We start from the raw sequence: 18,515 nt of genomic DNA on the forward strand, positions 1-18,515 counted from the left end.
AACACCTGAATGACCCAGAGAGTCTCCCCAAAAATTCAGATTTGGGGAGAAAAAGCAGCAAAAAGGGGGTGCCACACCCCAACCTCTGCAGGACCACGAGGGACTTGGGGTGAAGGGACACGGGGAGGACACCAAGGTTGGTCTGAGCCCCCCAAAAATCCAGATTTGGGGAGAAAAGGCAGCAAAAAGGGGGTGCCACACACAGGACCAGGAGGGACTTGGGGAGAAGGGACACAGGGAGGACAGGGGGGACACAGAGGCCACCAGGGCTGGTCTGAGCCCCCCCAAAATTCAGATTTGGGGAGAAAAGGCAGCAAAAAGGGGGTGCCACACCCCAACCTCTGCAGGATCAGGAGGGGCTTGGGGTGAAGGGACACGGGGAGGACAGAGGGGACACAGAGGGGACACAGAGGGGACACAGAGGGGACACAGAGGGGACACAGAGGGGACCAGGGCTGGGCTGGAACAGGGTTTGGAATCCCCAGCTGGTGCTCACCAGCATCGTCCCCTCAGTGCCACCACCCCGGTGTCACCCTGGGGACACTCCCAGGGCATCTCCGCCGTGCTCCACATCCAGGTGGGGCCACCCCAAACACCCCCAGGGTCACCCCAGCCCTGAGGTGACACCAAATTCGGGTCCCAGAGATGCAACAACAGCAGGGCAAAGGTGACAACAGCAGGATGGTGACAAGGTGACATCGCAGCCACGTGGCCCCCTCACCCCTCGTATATTCCAGGACACTCCAAGGTGATCAAAGCCAGCCAACAATAAATCAGGTAGACCTCAGGTTCACAATAATAATAATAATAATATTAATAAAAAAGAAAAACAAGCTTGCAACAGCTTTAGAAAAGGCACCTGGGGGCATCGCCTCGCCTCGGGGCGGCGCCCGATATTTTAATTTTGGATTTTCTGGAGGTTTTTCTTAAAAAATATAAATAGCTCTTCATCTTAAAAATAGATCCTCAGCTTGAGGTATGCTGCAATCATTGGCATCACAGTGTTCGTTTTGTTGTGTTCTTTTGGCTTTTCTTTGGTGGCTGCTCTAGCTGGAGACACCGAGGACGCAGTTTCGGGCCGGGCCGGCGGCAGGAGCCAGCAGCGCGTGGTGACCCTTGCAGCTGAGCGGCGCCGGGGAGGCTCTGGAGGCCTGGTAGAGGACGCAGATGGAGCCGTGGTCGCCGATGCGGTAGCACACCTCGAAGGGATCCACCCAGAGCGCCAGCTCGCCGGGCAGCAGCCGCAGCAGCCGCGCCAGGCTCAGCCCCACGCGCCCCGCCGCCCGCCCGATCAGCGGGTCCAACCCGTGGCTGATGCGCAGGCAGCGGTAGCCGGAGCCCTTGGAGGGTTCCTCGGGGAACCAGTGGTGCCTGTAGTGCTCTGCGGAGGGAGAAAAGGCAGTCAGGAAGGGTTTTCTGCAGGTATAGTGTCGTAAGTTTGGGGTTTAAAGGTGAAATCCTAAAGAAAATCCTTTTAAGGATTTCTCAGTGGTGCCTGTAGTGCTCTGCGGAGGGAGAAAAGGCAGTCAGGAAGGGTTTTCTGCAGGTATAGTGAAGGTGAAATCCTGAAGAAAACCCTTTTTTCTCAGTGGTCTCTGTAGTGCTCTGCGGAGGGAGAAAAGGCAGTCAGGAAACGGGTACGTGGGGTTTAGTGTCGTAAATTTGGGGTTAAAGGTGAAATCCTAAAGAAAACCCATTTTTCTCCATGGTGTTCCTACTGCTCTGGGGAGGGAAAGGAGAAGTGAGCAGGGATATCCCACAGGTAAGCAGGGTTTAGGTCCCACTAAAGTCAGGTTCAAAGGTGAAATCCTAAGGAAAACGCTTTGGAGGGTTCCTCGGGGAACCAGTGGTGCCTGTAGTGCTCTGCGGAGGGAGGAAAGGCAGTCAGGAAGGGTTTTCTGCAGGTATAGTGTCATAAATTTGGGGTTTAAAGGTGAAATCCTCAAGAAAACCCTTTTTCTCAGTGGTGTCCATAGTGCTCTGCAGAGGGAGAAAAGGCAGTCAGGAAGGGTTTTCTGCAGGTATAGTGTCGTAAGTTTGGGGTTTAAAGGTGAAATCCTAAAGAAAATCCTTTTAAGGATTTCTCAGTGGTGCCTGTAGTGCTCTGCGGAGGGAGAAAAGGCAGTCAGGAAGGGTTTTCTGCAGGTATAGTGAAGGTGAAATCCTGAAGAAAACCCTTTTTTCTCAGTGGTCTCTGTAGTGCTCTGCGGAGGGAGAAAAGGCAGTCAGGAAACGGGTACGTGGGGTTTAGTGTCGTAAATTTGGGGTTAAAGGTGAAATCCTAAAGAAAACCCATTTTTCTCCATGGTGTTCCTACTGCTCTGGGGAGGGAAAGGAGAAGTGAGCAGGGATATCCCACAGGTAAGCAGGGTTTAGGTCCCACTAAAGTCAGGTTCAAAGGTGAAATCCTAAGGAAAACGCTTTGGAGGGTTCCTCGGGGAACCAGTGGTGCCTGTAGTGCTCTGCGGAGGGAGGAAAGGCAGTCAGGAAGGGTTTTCCGCAGGTTTTGGGGGGTTTAGTGTCGTAAATTTGGGGTTAAAGGTGAAATCCTCAACAAAACCCTTTCTTCTTAACAGTGTTTCAAGTGCTCTGGGGAGGGAGAAGAGCAATGAGGAAGGGTTTTCTGCAGGTTTTGGGGGGTTTAGGGTCTTTAGCTGACACTAAGTTTAGGACTTAAAGGTGAAATCCTCAAGAAAACCCTTTTTTCTCAGCAGCGTCTGTAGTGCTCCTTCCCAGCAGACAGATGGGGTTGAGGTGCCCTAAATTCAGGTTTAAAGGTGAAATCCTAAAGAAAACCCTTTTTTCCTCAGCAGTGTCTGTAGTGCTCCTTCCCAGCAGGGAGATGGGGTTTAGGTGCCCTAAATTCAGGTTTAAAGGTGAAATCCTCAACAAAACCCTTTTTTTCTCAGTGGTCCGTAGTGCTCCTTCCCAGCTGACAGGTAAGTGGGGTTTAGGGCCTTAGGCTCTCCCTAAATTCGGGGTTTAAAACCCAAATCCCACCAAACACCCGGCCACAGCCTCCCGGGAACACAAAAGGGGCAGAGCAGGAATTAAACCGTGCCAACAATTCTGTGGCAAAAGAGACCCAAATCCCTTTTCCAAGAGGGGAGGGGGGAAGCGCTGGCAACCCCAAAAGGCGGCTCCTGCACCCCAAAAACGCCGCAGGGGCTGTGGGGGGGCAGATAGGGCAGAGCCCACCCCAAGGCTGCCCCTTATCGCTGCCCCGTCCCTCCTGGCGCTGATAAGCTCCCTGCGGGCAGTGCCACCGCGGCGGGTGGCACCGGAGGGGACAGCGGGGTGGCACAGGGACAGGGGGACAGCCCCGAGGGGTGCCCGGCCCGGGGGGACACGGGGGGCACCCAGGAGGGGACACGGGGGACATCAGGTCCCAGAGGGGACATTGGGGAACAGCAAGGAGAGGACTTGGGGGGACATCCAGGAGGGGACATGGGGGACATCAAGGAGGGGACATGGGGGGACATCAGGTCCCAGAGGGGACACGGGGGGCACCCAGGAGGGGACACGGGGGACATCACGTCCCAGAGGGGACATTGGGGGACATCAGGTCCCAGAGGGGACACGGGGGGCACCCAGGAGGGGACATGGGGGGCAGCAAGGAGGGGACTTGGGGGGACATCAAGTCCTGGAGGGGACACGGGGGGATATCAGGTCCCAGAGGGGACATGGGGGACAGCAAGGAGGGGACACAAGGGACACCTCGGAAGGGACACCCGGTCCTGGAGGGGACACGGAGGGACATCAAGAATGGGACATGAAGGGACACCCTGGGGAGGACATCAGGTCCCGGAGGGGACACGGGGGGCACCCAGGAGGGGACACGGGGGACATCAGGTCCCAGAGGGGACATTGGGGAACAGCAAGGAGGGGACATGGGGGGACATCAGGTCCCAGAGGAGACACGGGGGGCACCCAGGAGGGGACATGGGGGGCAGCAAGGAGGGGACTCGGGGGGACATCAAGAATGGGACATGAAGGGACACCCTGGGGAGGACATCAGGTCCCGGAGGGGACACGGGGGGCACACAGGAGGGGACACTCGGACATGGAGGGGACACAGGGGACACCTGGATCCGGGAGCGACATCGGGTCCCGGAGGGGACACGAGGGGCACTCGGGAGGGGACACGGAGTGACAGCAGGTCCCGGGAGCGACATGAGGGACGGGAGGGGACACGGGACGCATCAAGGAGGGGACACCAGGTCCTGGAAGGGACACCACATCCCAAGACCAAGACGGGAGGGCCACCAGGTCCTGGAAGGAGCATAGAGAGCACTCAAAAGGTCCTCGCATCACCACGGAGGGCACTCAAAAGAACACCAGGTCCTGGAAGGCTCACGGGGGGCACTCGAAGGAACACCAAAGTCCTGGAAGGCTCACGGAGGGCACTCAAAAGAACACCAAGGTCCTGGAAGGCTCACGGAGGGCACTCGAAGGAACACCAAAGTCCTGGAAAGCTCACGGAGGGCACTCAAAAGAACACCAAGGTCCTAAAAGGCTCACGGGGGGCACTCGAAGGAACACCAAGGTCCTGGAAGGCTCACGGAGGGCACTCAAAAGAACACCAAAGTCCTGGAAGGCTCACGGAGGGCACTCAAAAGAACACCAAGGTCCTAAAAGGCTCACGGGGGGCACTCGAAGGAACACCAAGGTCCTGGAAGGCTCACGGAGGGCACTCAAAAGAACACCAAAGTCCTGGAAGGCTCACGGAGGGCACTCAAAAGAACACCAAGGTCCTGGAAGGCTCACGGGGGGCACTCGAAGGAACACCAAGGTCCTGGAAGGCTCACGGAGGGCACTCAAAAGAACACCAAGGTCCTAAAAGGCTCACGGGGGGCACTCGAAGGAACACCAGGTCCTGGAAGGTTCATGGGGGGCACTCAAAAGAACACCAGGTCCTGGAAGGCTCACGGGGAGGGGTGGGGGCGGCACTCCAGTGGGCGCCTGGCTCCGAGGGCTCCCAGAAGAATCCGGCCACGAGCGTGGGGCTCCTCCCGTCGTCGCCCAGAGCTCACCTGTGAGCGCGTCCCGCAGCGCCCCGCTGAACACCTGCAGCTGCTGCTCGCTGACGCAGCCCCGCGTCCGCAGCAGGCCGGACACGAAGCCCACGGCGGCGGCGATCTCGGGCACCATGTCGGCGCGGGGGCCGCGGTTCCTCATCCCGTTTATCCCGTTTATCCCGTTCATCTGTCAGGGACCCGGCGCCACCCGCGACCCCCCGGCGGCTCCGCTCGCTCTGCTGCGCCGCCGCCTGCGCGCACGGCTTATATAGAGCGGCCGCCGCGTGACGTCACGGCGCGGCCGCGGCGTTCCATTGGCTGCGCCGCATGCAAATGAGGGAATGCAAATGAGGTGGTATGGTAATAGCGGCTGAGCTCAGCGCGGTGACGTCACAGCGCGAGGGGGGGTGGGGGGCGGTTACGGGGGGGGCCGGGGAGAGCGAGGGGGAAGAGGGGGACGGGGACAGAGGGACAGGGACAGGGGGACAGAGATAGAGGGACAGGGGGACAGGGACAGAGGGACAGGGACAGAGATAGGGACACAGGGACAGGGACAGGGGGACAGAGATAGGGACACAGGGACAGGGACAGGGGGACAGGGATAGGGACAGGGACAGGGACAGGGGGACAGGGATAGGGACAGGGGGACAGAGATAGGGACAGGGACAGGGGGACACAGGGACAGGGGGACAGGGATAGGGGGACACAGGGACAGGGGGACACAGGGACAGGGGGACAGGGACAGAGGGACAGGGACAGGGGGACAGGGACAGAGGGACAGGGGGACAGGGGGACACAGGGACAGGGGGACAGAGATAGGGACACAGGGACAGAGATAGGGACAGGGGGACAGAGACAGGGGGACACAGGGACAGGGGGACAGGGATAGGGACAGGGGGACAGAGATAAGGACACAGGGACAGGGGGACAGGGACAGAGATAGGGACAGGGACACAGGGACAGGGGGACAGAGACAGGGGGACACAGGGACAGGGACACAGGGACAGGGGGACAGAGACAGGGGGACAGGGATAGGGACACAGGGACAGGGGGACAGAGACAGGGGGACAGGGATAGGGACATAGGGACAGGGGGACAGGGACAGAGATAGGGACATAGGGACAAGGGGACAGGGGGACAGAGATAGGGACACAGGGACAGGGGGACAGGGACAGGAGGACAGGGACAGAGATAGGGACAGGGACACAGGGACAGGAGGACAGGGACAGAGGACAGGGGGACAGGGACAGAGGGACACAGGGACAGAGGGACAAAGATAGGGACACGGGGGAAGGGGGACACAGGGACAGAGGGACAGAGACAGGGGGACAGGGACAGAGGGACACAGGGACAGAGAGACAGGGGGAGAGAGGGACAGGGGGACAGGGACAGAGGCACAGAGATAGGGACACAGGGACAGAAGGACAGAGGGACAGTGGGAGAGAGGGACAGAGGGACATAGGGACAGGGACATGGGGACAGAGATAGGGACAGGGACAGAGGGACAGGGACAGAGATAGGGACAGAGGGACAGACGGACAGAGATAGGGACACAGGGACAGGGGGACAGGGATAGGGACACAGGGAGACAGGGACACAGGGACAGGGACATGGATACAGGGACAGGGACATGGATACAGGGACAGGGACACAGGGACAGACGGACAGAGACAGACACAGGGATAGGGACACAGGGACAGGGGATAGAGGGACAGGGACACAGGGATAGAGACAGGGATAGAGGGATAGGGACAGGGACAGGGAGATACAGGCACAGAGGGACACAGGGACAGGGACATGGATACAGGGACAGAGGGACACAGGGACAGAGGGACAGAGACAGACACAGGGATACAGGGACACAGGGACAGAGGATAGAGGGACAGGGACACAGGGATAGAGACAGGGATAGGGACACAGGGACACAGGGACACATCCCAGTGTCCATCCTTCATTCCAAGTCCCTCTCCAGTTCTCCTGTGTCAGAATTCGTGGTATTGATGATTTTGAGATTGTAAAACGTCTCTGTCTTTCTGCCCCGCTGCCAAAGAAGGAGCCATAATTGGTCTGTGCTGGTTTCAAGGTTGTTTATTCAATGTGGGTCTCAGATTCGGTCAAAGAAAGAAACGGAGAATTTGTAGCCAGGCAAAAAGCCTGGGAAAGTGCTGGGAAAAAAATGTAAATAATTCTTTATCTCTCTTGTTTTTCACATTGTTTATAGTTAAGCTCTATCACTGTGCATCAAGCACTGTACACCAATGGGGTGAGTTGTTTTCAGGACCAATGGAGTTGGCCCTCACAAAGCTCTGTATAAACAGCGGTGTATTTTGAATAAATCAGAGTTTTACTCTCAGTTTTTTTCCATTGGACCAATGGAGTTGGCCCTCATGGATCTCTGTATATAGAGTGGTGTATTTTAAATAAATCAGAGTTTTACTCTCACAACCTTCTGAGTCCAGTCCCTTCATCCCCGTCCTGTCTCCACAGTGACAATTCTGTTGATCTTGAGCGTGTTCTGCTGCCCTGCCGAGGTCCAGCTACACAAAACCCCCGGCAGCTCCTCCCAGCCCCACGTTCTGCTTTATACCCAAAATTTCCTGTACCGTGTTGACAATTCCCGCAGCCGCGCTGCCGGGCGGGAAAAATGGGAATCCAGCTGAGACAGAGGAAAAATGGAACAAAGTAAAAATCTATTTAAATTTACATAAAATGTGCTGCTTGAAACTTACGGCCACAGCGCTAATGAAACTACCCCAGCTGAAGAGAAAACAATACAAATTGCCACGCTAAAATAATAACAAATTAAAATAAAACTCCTCAGATCTTGAGGCAAATGAAGCAGAGTGGCCCAAGCATTTTTTCTATACTCTCTATACTTTCTATATTTTCTATATTTTCTATACTCTCTATACTTTCTATACTTTCTATACTTTCTATACTTTCAAAATTATCCCAACTGAAGAGAAAACAACATAAATTTCCACACTAAAATAATAACAAATTAAAATAAAACTCCTCAGATCTTGAGGCAAACAAAGCAGAGTGGCCCAAGAGTTTTTTCTATACTTTCAAAACTATCCCAACTGAAGAGAAAACAACATAAATTTCCACACTAAAATAATAAAAATAAAAAAAACTCCTCAGGCCTTGAGACAGAATGACCCAAGAGTTTTTTCCATACTTTTTAACAAAAATTGAATACAAGTATAACTAGCTGTAAGTATACACAAAATCAACAAAATAAATATACATAAACCTATTATAAAAATATTATTATTCTAAAATTATTTTATATTATCTTTTATATAATTAATTATTTTATATTCTATTTAGATTATATTATTTTATCATTATAAAATTATATTCTATTCTATATATTATATTATAGATATATTCCACTCTATTATATAAAAATCAGTTAGGAGTAAGAAAAAAAATAGATCAAAACTTCTGAAAAGTACACATACTCTTATAAAACAAATCCCTGCATACAAAAATCCCAGCGTGCATCCAACACTATAATAAAACACCGTCACTATAAATCTGTATTCAAATTGTAAAGTTTTAAGCTTTAATTTTTTATTAAATAATATTTTATTATTTAAATAATGTCAGTTATTTAATATATATATTATAATATATATATAATTGTTTCTTAATTAAATTAAATAATAATTTATTTCACAGCAAAACCATCCCGCTGGGAGACAGCTGGAAAAACCAAATTTTAAAATAACCCCCGTGAGTTTTTTATTTTTATTTCACTGAGCTGAGCTTGGCCATCCCAGCTGCCAGCAGGGCTGGTTCCCCTCATCCTAAGGAATATTGGGATGGAATCCTCCAACCCTAATAACCACTATTAATTGGCCACTGGGGACTAATTGGGCTCATTAGGCTGATGAGGATGAGCCAACCCCACTGGGCAGGATGGGGGAAGTGGTGGCACCATTCCCCAAATTCCCAATTTATTCCTCATCCCTTCCATGTCCATCTGCTTTGCTCCCAAATCTGCTTGGTCCCGTTAAGCCCTTCCAAAAGGAGATTTTTCTGTGGGTTCAAGGTTCTCTAAGCGGGTTTTGTATCCTTCATTTTTGGCCCTGGGGTTTTTTAAGCACAGCTCGAGGTTTAATGCAGCTTTTAAAACACCCCAGAGCAAAAAAAACATAAGAAAATCAAATTCGGTTTAAAAAGAGAACTGAGTTTGAGGGTGCTCTGGCTGGGTTAATTTTCTACCCTGTGTTTAGCTGACAGCATTGTGATTTCGATTTAAAAATTAAAATCAGAATTCAAATTAAAATTAAAAAATTAAAAAAAAAAAAAAAAAAAAAAGGCAACAGGCCAAACTCAAAAAATTTCTGCTTAGGGATTGGCCAGGCTGGGATTGGAACTGGTCTGACAGGAACCAGGAGTTCAGATATGATCCCAAAACCTCCTGGTTACCCAAATGAGGCTCCAAACCAGTCGAGCCGGAAATCTTACCATTAAAAAAAAAAAAAAAAAATTAAATAAATAAAGAAAAGAGAGCGCATTTGGCATTCAACCAAGGGTTAAAACCCGAGCTGCTCGCAGGGACTGAGGCTTTGCAAGTCAGCAGCTTGGGGTGTTTTATGTTCACCTAAAAGGCAGCAGCAGTTCCCATGCCTCGCTTGGACTCCTTGTGGGGTTTTTTAAATTATTTTTAGGGTGAGTGTGGGAATGCAGAGCTTCCCCCTGGCTGCCCTGGGGCCCTGGCAGGGGTCAGGAACCCCCCTGGACAGAGCCCCCAGAGACACTGGCTGTGATCTCTGGCCATGGGAAAGAGTTTTCAATCTTACAGGATCAATTACCAGCTCTGAGTGTTTGATATAAGTCATAATTAAGTGTGGCATGGGTGCAAAAGTAAAATTTTAAGATTCTAAATTAAGAGTCCAAAGGGGACAAGATGGAGGAAATTGGGTGTGTCTGATCTCTGTCCATGGAAAAGAGTTTTCAATCTTACAGCATGAATTACCAGCTCTGAGTGTTTGATATGAATAATAATTAAGTGTGGCACGGGTGCAAAAGTAAAATTTTAGGATTCTAGATGAGGGTTCAAAGGGGACAAGATGGAGGAAATTGGGTGTGCCTTGTCCTTTTTCTCCTTCTTCATGCCCTCCATGTCTCACTGTGAAGCACAGAGGAAAGAAAGAGAAAAATTTCTATTTCTACTCCTTGTTTTTTTCCCATGTGGAATGTGTTTGGGGAACTGTTTCCCTGGGGTGTTTCTGGGTTGGATTCTGGTGAGGAATTTTTGAGCCTGGTGGCCAATCCAATCCAATCCAATCCAATCCAATCCAATCCAATCCACCCGGGGCTGGAGTCTCAGAGAGGGTCAGGAGTTGGGAATTAAATTTAGTAGTTAGAAAAAGTAGGTTTGTAGTTTTAGTATCTGCTTTAAATAGTATATTAATGTATTATAGAATAGATATAATAAAGAAATCATTCAGCCTTGTGGAGTCAGACATCAGCATTTCTGCCCACCAGTTCACCTGCTTTTACAATTCACAATCACTTGTGCATTAAGGAATGAATAAGGGGAAATTTAAGGTGGGAAAACCCCAGGGCTAAACCGGGTTTAGGACGTTTAATCCCAGCTGGAAGCGGGGGGTAACCAGGGTGTGACCCCAGGCAGGGTAAACAACCAGGCAGGGTTTCCACCCAGCCTACACTTGGATTTTGCAAAATGAACTTGTGCAAGGAGGGGAGGAGCATGTGAAACCAAACGGCGCTGGGGCCCGCTGCACATTGGGATCCAGGGAATTCCTGGAGTTATCCCCCCAGCTGTTGGGACTCAAAACATCACTCAGACATTTTTGGGTCTTCCAGGCCCAGGTCAGAAGCATTTGAGACCCTGGCAGGCAGCTGGAAGCAGCTGTGATTTTGGGTTTGAGCCGTGGAATGAGTTACCAACCTTGCAGGAAGAACAAGAAGTCACAAAAGTTTCTATTCTATTATTCTATTATTCTATTATTCTATTATTCTATTATTCTATTATTCTATTATTCTATTATTCTATTATTCTATTATTCTATTATATTACATTATTATAGTAGAAGTAGTCACAAAGTAATAACGTGAGGTATTGGAAACGCAGGAGAACCCACCAGCAGAAATGCTGATGTCTGCCTCATTCAGAAAGCTGACTGATTCTTTTATTCTAACTATGCTATAATACATTAATATACTATTTAAAGAAGATATTAAAGCTACAAACCTACTTGTTCTAACTACTATATTAAACTTTCTCATCATTTATGAGAGCCCAGCCCCAGGTGGGTTGGATTGGCCACCAGGCTCAAAAAATCCTCACCAGAATCCAACCAAGCACCAGGCAAACAATTCTCCAAACACATTCCGAATGCAAAAAACAAGGAGCAGAAATAGAAATTATTTTCTCTTTCTTTCTCTCTGTGCTCTTCTATGAAAAAATCCTGAGAGGGAGAAGGATGCACCTGCCACACCCCAAGGTGATAAAATCTCCCCCAGCCCAGGGTAAACAACACGTGGGGGGCACAGCTGGGCACAGGCAAATTTGGCCCTCGGTAATTCCTTTTTAGCTGGAAGGAATTCCTCCTTATCTGGGGTGGGGCTGCTCTTTCCCCTCTGGAAACTCCCAGGATAAACACAGGCTCCAGTCAAAACAGCCACTCCCTCCTGCACACACCTGGGGACAGCTGAGGGTGACAACAGCTCCTTGGCCAGGAATCCAGGGGAAATTCGGGGGGTCCAGGATGGAGAAAAGCAAGCCTGGGAGATGCCACCTCCTGTTCCAAGCCAAAAAAAAAAACAATCAGGGCACAGCAGTGTTGGGAAAAGGACTAAAATTCCTCCAATTTCCCTGAATTTTTTAAAAAAAGCAATCAGGACACAGCAGTGGTAAGAGCCCAAAATTCCTCCCATCTCCCTAAATTTTTCAAATAAATAATGACACAGCCATGGTGGGAAAATGAATATAATTCCTCCCACCTCCATGATTTTTTTAAGAATGGAATCAGGACACAGCAGTGGTAAGAGGCCAAAATTCCTTCTATCTCTCTAAATTTTTCAAAAATAATAATAAGGACACAGCATTGGTAAGAGCCCAAAATTCCTCCCATCTCCCTAATTTTTTCAAATAAATAATGACACAGCCATGGTGGGAAAATCTCCCTAAATTTCTTAAAAAAAAAACCAAAAAAACGACACAGCACTGGTAAGAGGCCAAAATTCTTCCCATCTCCCTAAATTTTTCAAATAAATAATGACACAGCCATGGTGGGAAAAGACTAAAATTCCTCCCATCTCCCTAAATTTCTCAAAAAAAAAGAATAAGGACACAGCAGTGGTAAGAGACTAAAATTCTTCCCATCTCCTTAAATTAAAAAAAAAAAAAAAATAATAAGGACACAGCCATGGTGGGAAAAAGAATAAAATTCATCCCATCTCCATGATTTTTTTTTAAAAAAAGCAATCAGGACACAGCAGTGGTAAGAGCCCAAAATTCCTCCCATCTCCCTAAATTTTTCAAATAAATAATGACACAGCCATGGTGGGAAAATGAATAAAATTCATCCCATCTCCCTGAATTTTTTTAAAAAAGCAATCAGGACACAGCAGTAGTGGGAAAAGGACTAAAATTCTTCCCATGTCCCTGAATTATGACTCATATCAAACCCTCAGAGCTGGTAATTCATCCTGTGAGATTGAAAACTCTTCCATGGCCAGAGATCACAGCCAGTGTCTCTGGGGGCTCTGTCCAGGGGGGTTCCTGACCCCTGCCAGGCTCCCCTGGATTCCCACACACCCCAAAAAACCCAAACCTCCGCCTCTGCCAGGGAGGAGCCCGCGGGGAGCCCGCAGGGATCTCCTGGAGGTGGGATCAGCTTGGGAAGAGGATCTGAGCTGGGTTTGGACGTTGCCTCCTTCCCCTGGGCTGCCCCTGTGCCCCAATTGCTGCTTGTGGGGCCTGGCAGCCGCGGCCTCGCTCGTATCTCGTGGGTGCAGCCTGAGGAGATCCCCCAGGAGCTTCCCCAGGGTCCCTTCCCTCCCAAGATAGAGGCTGGACCATCCCCAAGATGAAAGTCCACCATAGATTTGAGGATGGCAGAGCTGTGGATTACTCCCCACGGCCTCAAATCTTCATTTTGGCATCAAACAAAATCACTTTTTGCACACCCAGGAGCTTCTCCCCACATCCCTTTCCTCCCATGCCGAAGGTTGGACAGGATGAAAGTCCACCATGGATTTGGAGAGGGCAGAGCTTTGGGTTGCTCCCCACGGCCTCAATTCTTCATTTTGGCATCAAACAAAATCACTTTTTGCACACCCAGGAGCTTCTCCCCACATCCCTTTCCTCCCATGCTAGGGGCTGGACCATCCCCAGAATAAAGTCCACCATGGATTTTGGATTTGGAGAGGGCAGAGCTTTGGCTTACTCCCCACAGCCTCAAATTTTAATTTTGGCATCAAATAAAATCACTTTTTACACACCCAGGTGCTTCTCCCAGTGCCCCTTCCCTCCCACACTGGAGGGATAAAAGTCCACCATGGGTTACTCCATTTTTTGTTTTTCCAAACAAGAAGGAAGGGAAAATTTGGAAAATTGGAGTCGGTCTGCTTCGGTCCCATCCACCTGAGCCACAGCTGACCTGAGAAAAATCACCAGCAGGGCCACCTTGGCCTCTCAGAACACCCCAGGGGATGCTAAAAGTTGCCCCCAATTACTCTGTGGGCTGCTAAAATTCGGCATAATTGCCTTAATTGCTCCTAATGACACTTGGGCTATGCAAAGAAAGGCAGCACAGGAGGGGGAAAAAAGGCTCTGGCCACATCTGGCCCAGGCTGAGGAGCTCCTGCTCCTCGCCGTGCCCAGCAGCTCCCCGAGAAGATGAAAGCCCTGGTGTGATCCTCATTTTTGGGTGTGATCCTCGATTTTTGGGTGAGATCCTCGTTTTTCTTATTTTTGGATCTCTCCAGCTTGGGATAAAGGGATTTTCCAGCCAGTGTCCCTGTCCTTCAGCTGGAGCTGTCCCAGCTTGGCCAAATCCTCCTCCTATCTCTGTAATTTGATTTTTTTCCCCACTGATTTATTTCTTTTCTGCTAATTTGCTCATTTTTAAGAGTGGGGTTTGGGATAAAAGGGATTTTCCAACCAGTGTCCCTGTCCTTCAGCTGGAGCTGTCCCAGCTTGGCCAACTCCTCCTCCTACCTCTGTAATTTGATTTTTTCCCCCCAATTTCTGTCTTTTCTGCTGATTTGTTCATTTTTAAGAGCGGGGTTTATCTCCCCGCCACCCACATGAGAGGAGGGATTTGCAGCCAGGCCGGGGAAAAGGGGCCTTGCCCTGGATTTGGGCTTTTCCCAGGAGCTCAGGAGGAGCCCGGTGGGATTTGATTTCAGCCTGGCTTAGAGGCTTCTTGGAAAGTGTTCACATTGCCAAAAATTTCTGTATTTGTATAAAATTTATAATTTTGGGATAACACACCACTGCCAGTGTGCTCTGATTTTATCTCCCATTTTTTGTCCTCCTTTTTTTTTTCTAGTCACCATTTTTTATCCCTCCTTTTGTATCCCTCCTTTATTTTTTACCCATTTTTATCCCTCCTTTATTTTTTACCCATTTTTATCCCCCTTTATTTTTTACCCCTTTTTAACCCCCCTTTATTTTTTACCCCTTTTTAACCCACTTTATTTTTTACCCCCTTTCTTTTTTACCCCTTTAAAATCCCCCTTTATTTTTACCCCCCCTTTATTTTTTAGCCTCTTTTTTTGTCCCACTCTTTTTTATTGCCCCTTTTTTTACCTCCCTTTATTTTTACCCCTCCTTTTTTAATCCCCCTCTTTTTTATACCCTTTTAAGCCCCATTTATTTTTTATTCCCATTTACTTTTTCTCCCCCTTAATTTTTATCCCCCTTTATTTTCTATCTCTTTATTTATCCCCCTTTATTTTTATCCCACTTTATTTTTATCCTTCTTTATTTTCATCCCCCTGTGTTTTTATTCCCCTTTATTTTTTATCCCCCTTTACTTTTATCTCCCTTTATTTTTTATGCCTTTTTTATCCCCCTTTATTTTTATCCCCTTTTTTATTCCCCTTTATTTTTATCCCCTTTTTTAATCCTCCTTTATTTTTTACCTCCCTTTTCATCCCCTTTTATATCCCCCTTTATTTTTTATCCCCTTTTTTGTCCCCCTTTTTAAATCGCCTTATTTTTCATCCTTCTTTTTTCTTTAATCTTCCTTTCCCAGACATTTGAAGTCCCCAATTCTCCTTTACTCCTCCACAAACCTTCTGAACCCCCCCAAAAGTTCCCCAATTCTACCTCAGGACTGGAAAATCCCAAATTCCATGGGAGCCAAAGGATATTTTCCCTTTTCTATTTTTGAGAGGCTGGAATGGGGAGGGAAAAACCCCCAAATTTAAAAAGAATTCTGGCGAAGAATCCCACCCTCAGCAGCGAAACAACGCTTCATAAAGAGAAATAAAAATATTGTGCTGAGCGGAGGCGGGGGGGAAAAACAACCTGGAGTGTTTATCCTTGAATTGCTGACAGAGCCCAGCTGTTCCCAAATCCCAAATAATACCAAATAATCCCAAATAATCCCAACCCCCTTTGCTCCCAAAAAAGGGCCGCGCTTCCCTTGCTTTGACGTGGCCCCGCGGACGTCAGCGGGAGCAGCAGGAAACTCCAAAACAAGTGACGTGGGAGGCAAAAGCTGCCAAGGAGAGCTCGGGAGCACAGCCACGCTTCCAAAAATGGAATTCCGCTGGAATTCCACCCCCGGGAGAGCCCCGGGAATGTTGGGGTGCTGCTGGAGAACGTCCAGGTTTTTTGGGGTCCTGCTGAGGGGAATCCAGGCTGGAAGTGAGGAAGGAGTGGGTGAGATAAAAATCCCGATTTTCCTGGCAGAAAATATGGAATTGTCAGCAGGAAATCAGATCCTGTTCCGTGTCCCAAGAATGGACAGAATCAGGGTGTAGGATAAATAAAGCACTGGGAAAGAGAAGAGGAGGGAGGAACGTCAGGGATTCCTGGAAGAGGGGGGTGAATCCAGACTGGAAGTGAGGAAGGAGTGGGAGAGATCCAGTCCAGGGAATCTGGGTTTTTCCTGGGAGAAGACCAGGAATTTTCAGCAGGAAAACAGATCCTGTTCCGTGTCCCAGGAATGGATAGGACCAGGGTGTGGGAGAAATAAAGGATTGGGAAAGAGAAGAGGAGGGAGGAACGTCAGGGATTCCTGGAAGTGAGGAAGGCGTGGGAGAGATCCAGTCCAGGGAATCTGGGTTTTGCCTGGCAGAAAACAGGGAATTTTCAGCAGGAAAACAGATCGTGTTCCGTGTCCCAGGAATGGACAGAATCAAGGGGTTCTGTCCTTTATTTTTGTGGGAGAAATAAAAGATTGGGAAAGAGAAGAGGAGAGAGGAACGTCAGGGATTCCTGGAAGAGGGGGGTGAATCCAGCCTGGAAGTGAGGAAGGAGTGGGAGAGATAAAATCCCGATTTTCCTGGCAGAAAATGATCCTTGAGGGCTTTTCCAGCCTTGGGGATTTTGGGATTCTGTGCTGCACCTCAGGTGAAGACGCTGGACCTTCATCCAGAGCTTCCCACAGGATGGATCTCGTGGCAGCGACCCCAAATGTTCTGTTTGGAAAAACGAGGGGAAATTTGGACCGGGCCAGCTCCCAAATCCCTGTCTGGTGGCAGCTGAGCAGATTCCAACCCTGCCAACATTCCAGCCCCCTCCTTGCCCCTGTGCCAGCAGCTCCAGCAGCTCCAGCAGCTCTGGGGAAGGAGGGACACGGGCAGGGGTGACGCCATGGGACATCTGAGATGGCCAAAAAGGACAGAATAATCTCTGCCAAGGCTCAGGGCTGCTCTGCTGCAGGAAACGGGATTCCTGGCCCTGGAAATAAATGGATTAATGCCTCACCCGGCAGCCTGGCAGGGCTGGGGGAGGTTTTGGATGGATGTGGTTCGTGATTTCTCTTTAACTCGAAACCTGTCACGTCTTGGAGAGGGATTTTGGACAAGGGACTGGAGTGGCAGGAAAAAGGGCATGGCCTGAGGATGATGGAGGGCAGGGTTAGATGGGATATTAGGGAGAAATTCTTCCCTGGAAGGGTGGGAAAGCCCTGGAATGGAATTCCCAGAGAAGCTGTGGCTGCCCCTGGATTGCTGGAAGTGTCCAAGGGCAGGCTGGAGTACCCTGGGATAGGGGAAGGTGTCCCTGCCATGGCAGGGCTGGAATGAGATGAGCTTTAAGGTCCCTTCTAACCCACCCCACTCTGGGATTCCAGGATCCCATGTCTCCCACAGGCTTTAAAACCCTGGAAAAACAAACTGCCTTTATCCTGGGTGGGTTTATTTTTACCTATCAAAGTGCTCAATTTCTATAAAAATCTGCTCAAAAAATTCCTCTTCGCCCCAGATCTGGATTTGTGACTGAACAAAGAGGAGCAACAACTCAGCTTTCTGGCCTGCAACCACTTTTCTTCTCCAAAAGATGCCTTAAGGCTCCTGGAAAATCCCTCCACAGCTGGGAAGAAGAGCAGGCAACATTGACACCTGCTGCCGGGAATTTTAAACGCCATGCACTCCAGGATTCCCCTAGAGCCATGAGCATGAAAACAGCTGGAAAAAGAAAAAAGTTAAAACTGAGAGGATTTCTTTCAGAAAGCTTTATTTAATCAGCATTATTGCACAGAATTAAATCCGAGGGATGGATTGGATGGAAAAGCGTTGGGGTCACTGGGGCCAGTTGCAGCAGGAGCAGACGGGGTCAAAGACCAGCCCAGGCTGGCAGCTCTGCACAAAGGTCTGGCCATTCAGGCAGCTGTAGAAGTTCCTCTTGTTGCTGGGGTCTGCATAGATCCCATTGGGTTTCCCGGCACAGAAACCGGAGCCACCGGAGCCACCGCTGGTGGTGGTGGAAGCCTCAGTGATGGGAGGCTGGGGCTCAGCGGGGGGAACGCAGTCTGGAATTCAAGAATTCAAGCAGGAAAATTATTTATTTTCACGTTCCTGGTGTTTCATCCCTCCCACGCCACCACGGGGAGCTTGGGAGTCTCCATGAAGGAGCTGCTCCTGCTGTGGGAGGTGGGAGCCTCAAATGGGAGGAGGGAATTCAGGCAGGAAAGGGCTGGAAGTGTTTTTTATCCTTCCCATCCTTTACAGAGAGCTTGGGAGTATCCATCAAGGACCTGCTCCTGCTGTGGGAGGAGGGAACATCAAATGGGAGGAAGGAATTCAGGCAGGAAAGGGTTGGAAGTGTTTTTTGTTCTTCCCATCCTTCACAGAGAGCTTTGGAGCCTCCACCATGGAGCTGGTCCTGCTGTGGGAGGTGGGAGCCTCAAATGGAAGGAGGGAATTCAGGCAGGAAAGGGTTGGAAGTGTTTTTGTTCTTCCCGTCCCCCATAGGGATCTTGGGAGTCTCTGCCATGGAGCTGGTCCTGCTGCTGATGGTGGGAACCTCAAATGGGAGGAAGGAATTCAGGCAGG

The 18,515-nt window shown here is 49.7% G+C and overlaps 2 protein-coding genes across 2 annotated transcripts in view; both read right to left on the reverse strand.

Moving 5' to 3' along the window:
- Positions 1-789: 789 nt before the first annotated feature.
- On the reverse strand, positions 790-5,244 carry BTG2 (BTG anti-proliferation factor 2). The gene is made up of 2 exons (XM_077789075.1): positions 5,034-5,244; positions 790-1,381 (listed from the first exon to the last, which is right to left on the reverse strand). Exons 1-2 carry the CDS (start codon positions 5,203-5,205, stop codon positions 1,047-1,049), a joined length of 507 nt encoding a protein of 168 aa, XP_077645201.1. The 5' UTR covers positions 5,206-5,244; the 3' UTR covers positions 790-1,046.
- Positions 5,245-17,686: 12,442 nt separating this feature from the next.
- Positions 17,687-18,515, reverse strand: part of LOC110474973 (acidic mammalian chitinase) — a 4,223-nt gene continuing 3,394 nt past the window's right edge. Inside the window, exon 11 of the mRNA XM_077789031.1 lies at positions 17,687-17,992. Coding sequence (XP_077645157.1) covers positions 17,763-17,992 — 230 coding nt within the window. The 3' untranslated portion in view covers positions 17,687-17,762. The remainder of the gene's footprint in view (positions 17,993-18,515) is intronic.

Source organism: Lonchura striata, chromosome 30 (genome assembly GCF_046129695.1).
Source record: "Lonchura striata isolate bLonStr1 chromosome 30, bLonStr1.mat, whole genome shotgun sequence".
In the NCBI taxonomy this organism is placed as follows: Eukaryota; Metazoa; Chordata; class Aves; order Passeriformes; family Estrildidae; genus Lonchura; species Lonchura striata.